Source organism: Haemaphysalis longicornis, unplaced genomic scaffold (assembly GCF_048455015.1).
Source record: "Haemaphysalis longicornis isolate Haplotype H1 unplaced genomic scaffold, Haemaphysalis longicornis Haplotype H1 scaffold_1, whole genome shotgun sequence".
NCBI classification, from domain to species: Eukaryota; Metazoa; Arthropoda; class Arachnida; order Ixodida; family Ixodidae; genus Haemaphysalis; species Haemaphysalis longicornis.
The window spans coordinates 95202052-95216501 of NW_027526203.1; the positions used below are offsets into that span (position 1 = coordinate 95202052).

The following is a 14450-nucleotide window of genomic DNA, read 5'->3' on the forward strand; positions in this document are numbered from 1 at the left end:
TGCCGCCAGACACAGAGCATCAGCCACAGCCACCATCCTATTATCCGCTTGCCTTGTGGTTCTGTGCCTTTCAGGACGTTACCTAGTAGCGGTTCGTTTATGTGTTGAAGATTCAGGACACCTAAGCACTCCTTATGATGCAGTGAATGCAAAATCCTTATTGTTGACTTGTCGTACGGATATTCCGGCATTCTGTGCTCCGCACTCTTATATTCGGGATGACGCTGTGGCGTGCTTCATTCGCCTTGTACATTGTACTGCTGTCGTTCCATCTTTTGGGTCAGCGCCGTACAATTGTATACTCGGGGACAACTTTCTGTGGCAATGGGGTGAGAGCTGAGAGAAAGAGAGAGGGAGGTAGAGGCTAACTGCTCTGTGTTACTGGGCAAAGTAGTTCCCGATAAACTGGTTTCGGTTTCAGTTTCGGCGTCACCGATACGCATTTGATACAGTTCATTTCTTCGCATAAGCTCCGAAGTTTGAGTGCGTTGTACCGCGATCACCGAGCATACAGGCATATTGGCGTATCCTTCCACGCACTTCATTTGTTTGTAAACGCAGGCCAACGCTTTGACTGGACACGGCCGCCCGAGCGGCCGTGAACTGAAGAACTCATCCCGACCGTGAACTCTGTATCGTTCAGAAAAAAAGTGAATTTTGTAAGCGCTGCAGTTTTGACGGCATGCACCGATATGTAAACTCTTCTACTGGACAGCACCACCGGCATGTGCGGCTTGCTTTCACAGCGCGGTCGCGAAAGAGCAGCATGTTCACATGCTTACGCACACGCTCGCGTACGCCGGAAAACTGGCTAACCGAACGGATTGCGAAAACGGCGGAGAGTCCCGGTTGCATAAGTCTCAATTGGACGTACACTTTGCAAACCACTCGCTTTGTTTGGTGGATAAGGGCTGGCATTGTCAGCCTCTTAAAAATCGCTCTGATTCTAGGCGACAGGCAAACACTTCAATTGACGTAATTATATCACCAGTTCCCTCCACCGCATTTGGGCGTCCACGCTGGACAACGGCTGCACATTATTAGGAGGTCAATGTCGTATACTACTCTATTCCTGCTATTTGACGTGTCACATTTATACTGTAGAGAAAACGCTGAATTCCGTATTCGTTATGCCCATCAAGACAGCTATGTCCATCAGAACAGCGTAATTTTCTACATGACATTTACCCTACTCTAAAAAATATATTAGTTATCAAAATTGATTAAATCAACCAACGCAGACTCCTGACCGACTTCAGAAACGGCTACATCCTGTTTTTTTCTTTACAACTATAACGTTAATCAGTCTCATCTTAGTAGTACTGTTTCCTTATATTGCAAATCAAATATAATTTGTTTTCACAAATGTAATAGAAAAATAAAATACTCCACTTTCAGGAGCCATACTGCTCCTATACGAGTCCATGTATTGGAATGTTCAGAACGGGCAAAACCATAAACAACTTCTCAACTTCCCTATCATCAACTAGTGATTAATCTAAAATACGGCATGCCAGAAACGTTAATACAATAAGCTTGGTCATTACACATGTTATTCTTGTATTGAGGTGCGTAAAATCAGAACTGGAATTTGAGAAATTTTTGATACAGTATTCCTGGCACACAAGGCTGCGCATTTAAGCGCGGGAGCTAACGAGAATTTACAGCCGCTTTTACAAGCGCATCAAGATGTTACTAATGCCGCCCCCCAGACAAAAAATTTCACACTCCACGGCTATAATGCGCTAAAAGACTAGGCCCGAGATGTGTCACGGTAAATACGTAATAGCGCGAATTACAACTGCTTTTGGGGGCCATAAGTATTTTTTTGTAATTTATATTATGCCTTATATTATGTTTTGTAATTTATATTATATTATATTATATATTTTGTAATTTATATTATTATATTATGCGTTTACCCTAACTTTAACATCACTATGCGTTCATTTTAAAACTGTGTGACATGTAAATATAGTTTCTAGATTCGATATTCCGATTGGAACTCGAGGCTCCGTTTGCCTTTCACAGATTAGCAAAATAACTTGCAGAAGAATGTATGACGGATCGGTGTAAAGAAAACATCTTAACGCTACCTTTCTGTAGCGTTAAGACCTCCGTGAGTCGAAGATGACACTGGAAGGTTGGACAAATAGACGGCTGCCATTTATGGGTCAGGTTGGTGAGCGTGGAAGGAGCGTGTTTGAGTGATTCCGCGTGCTATTTTGACAATGATTGCTTTTTGGCTGACAAGAAATTACCATTATTAATTCTTCTAGCCGCTACAAGACTTTATGCTTTAGAATTTTATAACAGCTCCATCGTTCTCGTTAAATGCATACGCCTGAGCCGCCACTTTTCCTAATGCTTTCGCAGATACACCTTTGTGTATTATCTGGTAATGTTGCATGATCAGGAAAACCTGAACATGCTCAGTAAAACCTAAATTTCCCCGCGAAAGTCTTATCGTGTACTGCGAGCCTGCGACTTTCTAGGATTGGACAGTCTTCATTTATGAGAGGACAGGTGAGGTTGAGCCACTATCTTTGTGTCTCTTACCTGAGAAAGAAGAAGGAGTCAACACAGAGGAAGGAGTTTATCACGGGTTGGAATAGCACGCTTCCAGCATATTCCAATATGTTATTTCCAGATCCTGTTAAAGAGACAAAGCGAAAAAACCGCGTGGTTTTGTTTGTAGTACTCGTCATTGAGCCAATGACCATTACGTGCCTGATGACAGTGCAATACAGATTTCCCCTGTAAAACCTCGTGCGGGTCTACAAATATGGAATGCTGAGGATATCTATGTGTGCTCTTACCGGGCATGCAGAAAAGTTACTTTTTTTTGCAAGCTGCTTGCTTACACAAAATTCACTATTTACAATATTGCTAGTAGGCAGAAAAGTTACTTTTTTTTGCAAGCTGCTTGCTTACACAAAATTCACTATTTACAATATTGCTAGTAGGCAATATTGGGATAAAGTAGGCAAATATTGTGATATTGTCTAGTAGCTAGTAGGCAATATTGGGATAAAGTAGGCAAATATTGTGATATTGTGGAGTTGCTAGTAGGCAACCAGAACATGATAGATGTGCATTTTTTTTTCAGTTTTCTTGCTTTATCCTTACATAAAAACAAAGGAATATCCCAGAGTAATATTTTGTTTTCCTTGAGGTTACGTCCTGAATTTGACACGTGTCCTTAATTTGACACGTGTAATTTGACACGTCCTTAATTTGACACGCTATGCGACTTATACGAGAACAACATTTCATTAGTGGGCGGCGTTGGGATGCCACTGAATTCAAATTGTTTAGCTATTTAACTCAGGGAATTCTGGCTTTGATCAATCAATTTTACGATGTGACGATAAATTGTTATCTTTCCATAGCGACAGCCATGCTGAAAATTATGGGCCCTACTTTTGGTACAGTTATGAGGAACTATGGCTTCGAATAGAGCTTCATTGCCAACATGGAAAACATCAACGACCATTATGCTCGGGAAGTCTGTCTAATGCCATCAATATTTTTGGTTTTTTGCTAGTTACTACCTTTCACCAGACAATCTATGCTCGAGTTTCACTTGAAAGCACAGTAATCGGGACGAATATGTAGGTAGGGTGGGGTCGTACGGTAGGTAATCTGCTCGGCGAAAGCGTAAGTGTGTCCGACAACTATCCAGAAGACGTTGAACGTGCGAATGCCATGGACTGCTTGCAGATTTTGATGGTGACGATCCTCCGGAGTCTTGACTGTCAGTAGCTTCTCTGTGGCCCGCAGAACCGACATGTCCACGAGGGATTGCACCATTGGTTCTGCAAAAGGCAGTAGTAAGAAAAACCATAAATTAATCTATCACCACTCTGTTACTTTCCGTAAAACGTAGTACCCATCACGCAGAGAGAGAGTCTGAACAGCAAGAGTAAGGAACATTCGTAATTTAACAGCGCTGTTCCGCTACCAGCAAGCTTAATGAGCGTAATTTCCTCAATCGTTCACTAGCTTAGATGCAGAAGCCCCGAGCTATATTTAAATCGTACTTTCAAGAAGATGTGCACACCATTGTAGTGGGAAAGCAAAGCAGGTGCTAAAGATTCCTGAAGAGCTCATTTTCCTATTTATTTTTAAATGCTCTTTATGTGATCTGAATGAATGCTGCAACATGTACCTGTACAGTCAGTGAAAAACTTGGGCTAGTTGGTCTTCCTTTGATATTTATCAAGGAATGCAAAAAGGAATACGGACACAATTAGTCAACGCAGCTTGTTGCCTACTTCCACCTTTCATTCTTCTTGCGCTTTCCCAAGTACTTCAATGGTACTCTCGCATGTCTACGCAGCATAAAATGATTGTAGCACACGAAAGACGCCCCGGTGATACGAGAGCTAAATTTGTGTAAGCAGCCGATGCACCCCCAAGAGGTTTTTAAAGATTGTGTATGCGATGCGGGACAGGTAGAAGGTCAGTATACTGGCCTCGCGCCTTCAGAGGGGTGCCTACGTACGCTCACAGCATTAGCCATGTCGAACAACCTTGAAGCATATGCATGGAGCATATATAATGCACATAGCCCTCCAGTTTTCTTAAACATTAGTTATCACAAATTCGATTCAATGAACGCTGAAAAGATTGCTATTCTTCATTTACGTCTAGTCTCTGCCACACGACCTGTATTGCTGACGTATAATCGTTACCTTTATCCCAACAGGTCTACCCCTATTCCCCGTGTCAATACGAATTTTTCCTTCGAACCCCTCTCTGTTGTATTTGAAGGTAGGCTATACCTGTTGGCATGTAGCTATGCAATATTCCTCTAAGTGGACAAAGTCGCTGCCATTGATGTTGCGTTGCAATACAGATATTACGCTATCTGAGGTTCATTATTCATGGAAAACTGGAAACCAAGTCGTCACAATGGCTGAGATATCATACGGAAGACTGCTGTCATAATTTTATAATCTATAATCGCCAATGTATGCGCTGAAGAAAGAACGATTTCATTTAAACACCGAACTGAAACATTCACCGAAGAGATCCATGCCGCAACTACGAGCGTATGTACCATGTATACTACTGTTATAAAAGAATCCATTCTCTCTTGTTTTCAAGCACCAAGGAAAGAATCTCACTGTGTGAGCTGGCGCGAATAAGGGAGTACGAAATTCAGGAAACTCTCGAAAAAGCATGTGTAAAACACTCGGTTGTATGAAAACTCCCCACACGTCGGTACGAAGCCCCGAAAAGTGAAAATATAACTCTCATATCATATATTTATGGTGCTGTGTTTAGTTTATTTTCCGTTTTACAGATGGCGGGAGGTAACGACCTTTTTCGTGCGGTAACTGCAAAAGGTAATGACTTGTGACTCCATATTACTAGCTTCAATCTTATTGCAGCAGGGCTGCTATGGCTACACAGAAGCTTGTAAAGACATAATGTTACTTGCTCTGCACAAGAAGCCCGAAAGAGCTCGCTAAATACGTTGCATCGCAAAGAGCACAGAGACGTATTATATGATGCTTGCAACTTCCCACAGAATACCTCCTCCCTGCCTTCCGAAACCGCATGTTGGAATGGCTGGTTGGCCGACCCACGGGAGGAAGGATATCCAGTTCTCACCACCAAATCGGAACCTCCGCGTACGCCGCTGTATCAGGTCTGGGCTAAGGCACTTGTTACGAGCCGATGAAAAAAGAAGTTTGTTTCATTCAGAAAATGGGCCCAATGGGCCCCTGCAGTGGTTTTCGCAGATAAGCGGGAGAATTACGTAAGAAGTACCGGCGAGAAACACAAACGGCCCATTCGCACGCTCTTTCCAAAGTCAGCCTTTACAATGGTGTCATAGCTTTGCTAGTTAACTGCATGCTAAAGCACCCAAGCACTGTCATGGTACCATTTGTGTCGTATCCCCCACCGGGAAGTTTGAGCTGTTTTGTTTAGCATGTGGATAGGCAGTTGTGCTGATGTACGTAGAACTTCGGGTGCTTTTGGACTATTTCATTTGCTATGCTCCCGCCACTTTTGAAGCAGTGAAGAGAAAAGTAAATTTCGAAAATTTCAAGCGCCCCCATGTCTTTATTCCGAAGAATAATTTGTTGAAAACCGAATTCCCTGTTTCACATTAGGTCTATTCAGAAAGAAAAACCACACAAAGGAAAAATAAGAAAGCAAGAAAAAACTCACTCTGCATGTAGGCGTGGCATCTCCAGTCTTCGTACAACCGGTACACAATGTCCACCATGGTGGCGAGCACGATTATAAAGACGAAGAAGCCAATCACGGCACTGCGAGAAATGACAGCAAGAGAACAGGTACGATCACCAGCTTGCTGCTTACTGAATGTGGAATAGTTTACATGTTTACGGCGTGCGTTAGTATTTACACATAAGAAAGAATCATCTGGGGACGCGTTTTAGTAGTTTTCTAGTCTAGCTATATCATGATGGCTGCAGATCGCGTATATGTGCCCGACTCAGCATACGGCAGATTCATCGGCTTTTTATTCTAAGCACCAAAAGGATGATTCCAAGTGCGAAATGAGTGTATGCATCACTGCGGAAAACATAACAAATCAATGTCTGACGCTTTTTTAGTTTGGGGAATAATTTTAAGAAGGGTGGCACGCCGTGTACAGCGGAGAGATATTAAATATCACGTAGCGAATATGCATTTCAGGAGGCACGAAGCTACATCCCGGTAAGAAAATCTTAAACTTCACGCGCCCTCCAGCGATTGGAATCACCCTTGGTTTAAAGTAGACTCAGGTGATACGAGGAATTTCTTCGCCTCCGAGTCTCGCACGGGTCATCTCAGAAAACGATCCGGGTAGCAGCATACCGGCACAGGCGTCGGCCAAGCTACAAACCTGTCAGTTTTGGTATTAAGCAGTGCTCTTCATCGGGAAATTGTGACATGAATAGATTGGTGGTAGCCCCTTTTAAGTGCGAATGCACTTTATAAGCGACCCCAAACCATCCACCGCCGGCGGCGGCGGCGGCGTCCGCAGTGCTCCTCTATATTTAAAAAAGAAACAGCATCCGGCGCCATGTTTCGATCCGAGGACTTTGCGGCCGCAGCGCGACGCTCTACCGACCAAGCCACGGACGCGACGCTGATACCAGTGTTAGTGACGCGCCTTATATCTTTAACGCATTCAAACTACGTCGTCAGCGGCGTGCGTTGGCGACTCAGCGGCGTTATAGCGGCTTGATAACTGCGTGGTGTACACGTGATACTACAAACCCGATGGAAGAGATGGAAGAGAAGGCGGCGAGGCGGTGGGCTGCGGAGGCCGAGTGCAAGCGCCGCAAGCGGGCCGACAACCGTGCATTCGCACTTTCACATTCTCCCCCTCGGGGAAATGCGGGGGAATTTTTTTACGGACCCTTTTACGGTCTACTGGGGTAGCCCCTTTTTGGTAGCCCCTTTTACGGTCTACTGGGGTCTTTAAAATCGTCCCGTACGATCTCGTTGTCCTTGATTAGGGGCGGTATTACAACACTGCTGTCCTGATTGATGATGGATGCATGTTTATGGCGCAAGGCCCCTGTCCTGATTACGCAGTACAGTTTGTGCGAAGGGGCGTTGTACTGATCCTGCATTATACTCAACACTACACCAAAATACACGACACTACTTCACAATAAAATAATTGGCACTACAATACACATCAGCACACTGCACAAGCCTGATTATTCTGGTCAACAAAAAAGCGGTATAACATCCTAGTGTGCTTCATGACGCAATCACGATCGCGCAGTTCATTGCGCGTTAGGGAAGAGCGTTACAAGATGCGTGTGTACCTCTAACCAAATGAGATTTTCTGGTTAGAAAAACCATTAATATGGCGTAGCCATATTGCTAAAAGGAATGCCAACATTTACAATTTTTTTTTCTTCCCTTCTGCGAATAAATAAGCCCACACAACAGCGGTGCTCAACATCCCACCCATCCCTCCCTTTTATACTTACTGGCGTAGCCCTAGGACTTGGGTACACATTCTCGTCTTTAGTGACGCAAGCGTGCAAATGAACATACCGCCGATGGAATTCTGGACAGCGCATTCAACCCAACCCCTTTCATAGCTTCCCAGGGAGATCAGGGGAGTTTCCCCTGGGCCGTACTCCTGACTTTGGGCCTCTGAGTAGCTTTTCCCCCCTTTTTTTATCTTCACGTTCAGGTGGTCGGAATTTCACCTATCATTGGCCAATTCATTTATTTTACATTTGGTATAAACCGGCAATACTTCGGTGGGGCCTGTCGAGGCCTCTTTCGCCTCCTTTTCTTAATACCGCTAACATTGAACGAGCTGATAAGATTTAAAAAACTCAATGCATGTAAAAGTGCCTCAAAATTTGCTCACACAATAACGAACTTCATGTATTTATATTTAAGGGGTTTAGCTTGGTAGCAGAGTGGTCCCCGACAATAGCAGTGTGTGTATTTGGTCATAAACACAAATTTGGACACAAATTACACAAACACTCAAGAGTGCCATGTCTGTGCTGTTAGGCTAATACAAAGGAACTAAAAACCCGCCGCGGTGGCTCAGTGGCTAAGGCGTTGCGCTGCTGAGCACGAGGTCGCGGGTTCGATTCCCGGCCGCGGCGGCCGCTTTTCTGATGGAGGCGAAAAACAAAAACGCCCGTGTGTACGAGATTTCGGCGCACGATAAAGATCCCCAGGTGGTCAAAATTAATCCGGAGCCCTCTACTACGGCGCGCCTCATCGCCTGCGTTGCGTCGGCGCGTTCAACCCTACAATCAATCAATCAACAAAGGAACTAAATGACAAAACAGACCTCTGTTCGCTTGAGGCAGTGAATCTGGCGTCTTATTCTTTCACCGTGAAAGGTTTTGGTTTGCTTATCGGTTTTTTTTTCTGCCTTGCTACCCAAAGTCAGATGGGATTGAAAATGTTACTGACCACTCAGTTATGCTCTTTCAATACGGCACGTAAAGGAAATACAAAAATGTGTGATAAAAGTAAATTTCATAGAAGAAGAGGCACTGTAAATTTCTCTTAAGATTCAAGAAAATGGGGAGAAGCAGGAGCGTGGGAAGCAGAAGCAGAACGAATCCGCTTACATTGCGGCTACCTGGTCTTTGTTCATCGAATGGTCGTCAGGACGAACGTGGCAGTTGATCACCGTGGCATTCAGATGAAGATACGTCTTTACTGCGGGAAATGACACGTGCATGAGATTAGATACCTGATATTTGGCAATAAATATTTCAAACGTGGTACTAATTTGTCTCGTGCCTACAATACTGTCCGACGCACCAACAAAAAATCAATGACTGCTCATTCGCGTAATTGCGTGAAAAATATCAAAGACAGCGGACACCTTTTAGAGTTACAATCACAGAAAAAAAATTAGTGCCCTTCCACTCTGTGAAGAAGGATGACCTGCGTAGCTGGACACCGTCCGCAGTCCGCAGTGTGCTGGAAGCAAAACAAGTTTTTTTTTTGTAATTTATGATGGAGCAATATTTTTTAGCCAATTTACTTAATGAAACTTGGAATTACCCAAGCTTTATTCTAGAGGACAAACATGGAGCTGTCTGTTTCCCTCCCGCCGCGTTTGTGTAACACACCAACCCAATGCGCTCGACCACTGAGGACACCGGGCCGGTCAGAGTGTTGGACTGCTTGACGTGCGCGTTTAAATTTCCCGCCAGCACAATCCACGTGTCATCAAAAAAGGAATAAAACCTATAGCTCCGCGAGCCCTCCCCCCACCCCTCCCTCTCCTCCCAACCTATGCATGCATAACCGGGCAACTGGTTATGTGCGCGTGCTCAGAAGTGAAAGACACCGCCGAAAATGTGTCTCTGAAAGCTGTTTTCGCTGAACAAGTAATATTGAATCACGCTGGCGTTACAACCCGGCAAGTTTCTCTTTATCCGGGAGGTATTCGCAGTCACACGACACTACGTTTTGTCCCGTTCAGGCTTTTTATTGCTCATGATGCCTATGACTAGGATACAGACATACTGAGTGGCGCAAAAACAGTGTTGTGCAGTGGCGCAAAAACAGTGGCGCCACTCAGTGTGCTTGTAGACCTCAACCTACACGCCTAGCAATACGTTCTCCTGATGACGTCCAAATAGAAAACTTAGCACGCCCGCGTTGTCTCCAGACGCATGCTTACTTTCCGAAATCAGATAACATTGTCTCTGTCGTAAAGCAAAGCAGACTTTGGCGCCCTTTTAGATCCCCTGTTCGTCTAAATACGGCGTGGTAGCCGTGGCTTATATTGGGTGCGGTGTATGCAAATGTAAACTTGCAAACGGCCCAGCGCACCCCCACAAAGGATATGTGAGTCCCGGATAGTTGTCGGAGCCTAAATCTGTGGTTTCCTGGCTTTCAGATAATTCGGGTGATCTTGAATCATGAAAAGTGTCGCGTCAACTCCTATGACTGTGTACTAGTTCTCGTATATGTTTATGGCCGGAGCATATCCCGTCTGGCCGTAATAGTTGCGCCTGCTGCAAAAGGCAGCAAGAATGCACCGGCTCATTGTTCTAATACAATGAATATTGTTGCATTTTGTAAAAGTAAAGGGTTCGCAGAGCTATCGTTCGCAACGCCTGAGAAAATCGTTTAACCGCGCTTTAATGCGCATTACACTTCTTAGCTTCACTACATGAATTTGTTACGCCCCCGAAAATGTAAGAAACTGGCAAACTCAAAAGGCGCCGGATTGGCGGAAAAGTCGTGAAGGTAGGATACAACAAAACTATCACCAACACAGGTCTGTTCGCGTTCACGAAATTATAAATGATCAGCTTTCGTTCCCGTTAACAAAAAAATCTAGATCAGGCTTAATACAGACATGGTGTTACGTTGACCTGTTCATTTAATTTTTGAATATTGACTTCTGGCTATCAGTTACACTGCGAAAAAACTAAAATAATTTTTGGAGGTCACAAGTTCTGTTGCTAGAGGTCGAAACAGATTGCGCTCCGAGCAATGCAATTCTTGTATTTGCCCGCAGGTGTAACCTTGTCTGCCCACATCTGACTCTTACAGTAGTTCGCCCGTGACTGAAAATAAACCACCAATTAATCTACCTGACCGAAGTTCCTCACCATAGAATTTTAAATTTTTAAAGACTGTATTTATCTATTACGTTTTCATTTTCCTGCCTCAGTCGATCATGGCGCACGCCTGTACAACAAATTTAGTTGTACTGCCAATGAATGGTCAATGGCAGCCTCCAAGGGAGCAAATAGAATAAGTTAGGATGCGTAGGTATGACTTCACTGGAAATATTCATCCTCGCTGGGACACCATGCCTAATGTGATATCCTGCTTCCCTCACCTAGTCTAGCAGCGCACAGGACATTTTTTTAGTTGCATCGTACGATGGGACACGTTACTGGCCTGCGGCTCCCCTTCGTGACGAGAGAAACACACAACTAAAAGACGAGAACAGGAAGATGAAAAATAAGACGAGTCACCGCCATTTCTTGCTTTTATTCTTAGTGTATTTATCTTATAGTAGCTGCTCATTCTTCACAAATCTTCATACCAAGTCACCCAACCCACCGTCCTCTTGCACAATACCATACTCATTGGAATGATTCGTCTCTGAGAGCAAGTGCCTTGAAGCAGGCCCGCGGGTTTATTACAAGTGTTGTTTGAAGGGTGTGTCTCCACACGCGGTACTTATGAGTTCTATGGGCAAGAGGATATTCCAAACTCTTTTTGATTTCTTGGGAAGGAGTTGCGTCACGCGGTCTAGCACTGATGTAGGTCATATTTGGCGCGGCAATCAAACACAAAATGGCAATGGCAAAGGTATGTGTCGAAGTCTCACGAGCCCATTTTAAATGAGGCACTCAGAGAGCAGAAAATGTTTGTTCAGGGTTCCCTAATGACACACAAAATCTTGGAAGCTATGCTTTCTTAGAGCACCGTTACTAAAGCGAAATAAATATATTGTATTCACATCACTTTATTTCTGCTACTTTTATTCAAACTAAAGCATAATTTATACGGCACACTAGGAAAGAGCAGTATGTTCATTAATTTTGTGAACCCGACTACCAAACTTTTGGCGTCTTCTGTTAAAGGCCAACTGCACTCAAAATTTCGACCGCGCGAAATCACTGTTCCTGCATAGCATGACTAAAAAGACCGCGATGTACGAAGTATAACACCTAAAATGTGCGTAAGTACGCCGCAAGCGACCAGCAAAAATCGACGATTTTGAAAACGAAACTGGGCAAAACGCGGCTATTACGGGCTGGCGGAGGTGACGTTTCAGCCGTCGGCGCGAGCGGCCAGGCGGCCTGGCCTGACGGCGCGAGTTGTGCGGACCGGCCGGCGCGGCCGGCTCGGCCAGCCTGGAGGAGAATGTAAGCGCGCGCGTGCGGGGGTGTGGAGGCGCGCGGAAAAGCGAGCGCTTGTCCCGCAAGCACACCGCGTAGGCATGATGTCGCGACGACACACGAAAAGGAGAGAAGCGTACGGTTAACGAAGCCTCTTCAGAGCCATGAAAGCCAGGCGTACCGGCGCGAAATACGAGTTTCCTGGATTCTCCCGCTGCGAGGCAGGCCGATCGGTCTGTACGGCTGCATGTCACTTCCGCTAAATGGCTGTTTGCGCGACACGCCGGCAGGTGCTTTGTCGTCTGCAAGGGCGTTATTTTGAGTGCCTGAAACTGAATAACCACGCATTGCACAGAGCTACCGGTCACGTCGCAGTAGTTCTCATGGTACCTACTACACATTTCGAAGGCATTTAGCCAGGGTGAAATTTGAGTGCAGTAGGCCTCTTGGCACCACTTTTCTTTTTGTTGTGGTTGTTGTTGTTTCCAATGGTGTTGTTCTTCATCAATGAGAGATCGACAGGGCGGGCTCATTTACTTGCTTTGACCATGTCACGAGATAGCCGATTTATTGCAACAGTTCAAATTTGCCACATTACTTGGGACTAAAATGGCTACAAAATCTCACTAGAGCCCAGTCCGGCTCAGACCCTGCACAAGAGGCGGCACAGCTTAGTGGGGCCAGAGCTGTCCAAATAAGTTGAATCCCACCCCTTCACTCTCTTCGTTTATCAACTTAAGTTAGTACTTGCCGTGGAAGATGCCGAGCTCAGCAAGCACTGGCTAAGGCGTTGCCCTGCCAGACTCAATAACGCGGATTCTATCCCGGCCGCATTGCCTGCTTTTGAGATGGGGGCGAGAACCAAAAGCGCCTACGTGTTGAGGTGTCGGCTCACGTGAAAGATCCCCTAGTGGTCAAAATTAATTAGGAGCCCTTCACTATGGCGCGCCTCATAGAGCAGGTGTAGCCTGGGCGCGTAAAACCCCTGGATTCTCTAAATAATTGAATTTTTCATTTTGGCACGTCAAGTCGAAGCTACGGCCAGCAGCGTCGCCGTCTGGCTACCGCCGGTGAAGCCACGATTTGACGGAGTAATTCGGGGCACGCCTCAGGACCGGCAGTCGGACCACATTCTAAAAGCAAAGCGCCAGTTGGTTCGCGACACAAGGTGCAGTGACTTGTTCCGCACCTTGATTATCGGATAATATCTGTGACACATTCGAGAATGGGCCGACATTGGCCGCTGGTAGTCTGCGAATGAAAATGATAGCAAAAGGGCCATGGACATTGCACGTGTTTATGGTTTTCTTGGGTAGGTAATTTTTTTAGATTTTCTAACTCCCTTACCTGGTTGCCCGATGGAATAAAAAACAATCAATCAGGTCGTGACCTACAAAATTGCTACTAAGATATGGTCCATTTTTCTCCAGTGATACAAAGTGTGACACAGCAAAATGAAAAAGAAGACGCAAGGCCTACTAACTATGTTGAGGTTGCCTTGTGTTTTCTTCGCTGTGAATTGTGTTTTAAATGTAGCCCTTCTCTACCGCACCCAAGCCTTTTGCAGCTGCCTCTTTGCCAACCACATTCCTCAGAAAACTTTGGAAGTGCTTTTCTCGATGAAAAGCGCTTAAAATGCAACCTTAAGTTGAGCTACAAGGGTAACAAAGCAAGGCATTCTCATCGAACCATAAAACGTGCTCAGCCCCCATAATTCGTGTGGACTGCTAACACTGGTTGCCTTTTTGTCACGATCGTGATCATTTTGTCTTCCCGTCATTGGCCTAACCGGCAACCAAATAGCTTTATAGCGATCCATAGTGCACATACGTGTGATCACACAACTGTTGCTTTTATTCTACACAATGAAATTGCTTTCGCCCTTATCGCCTTGAAATCAAGCTAGGAAAACCTGTGCAGCTGACAACGAAAGCACTGTTAGAGATTGCGCCGTAATTTTATCACTAAAATTCAAAATCATCGCGGGCCCTTCATTACCATCACATTCATCAACGACAGCGTACTCAGGCCCCCTGCAGAACGAGGCATCCCCCATTGACTTCCAACAGCTCCTGTCCTGTGCTGCTCGAGTCCACTGTTGGCCACCGA

The 14450-nt window shown here is 45.1% G+C and overlaps 1 protein-coding gene across 1 annotated transcript in view; it reads right to left on the reverse strand.

Annotated features, from left to right (window-relative positions):
* LOC144178212 (nose resistant to fluoxetine protein 6-like) overlaps positions 1 to 14450 on the reverse strand; it is a 216268-nt gene that overhangs the window by 89200 nt on the left and 112618 nt on the right. Inside the window, exons 4-7 of the mRNA XM_077705894.1 lie at positions 9090 to 9180; positions 6187 to 6287; positions 3636 to 3818; positions 2560 to 2653 (exon numbers count right to left, since the gene is read on the reverse strand). Of these exons, the coding sequence (XP_077562020.1) occupies positions 2560 to 2653; positions 3636 to 3818; positions 6187 to 6287; positions 9090 to 9180 (469 nt within the window). The remainder of the gene's footprint in view (positions 1 to 2559; positions 2654 to 3635; positions 3819 to 6186; positions 6288 to 9089; positions 9181 to 14450) is intronic.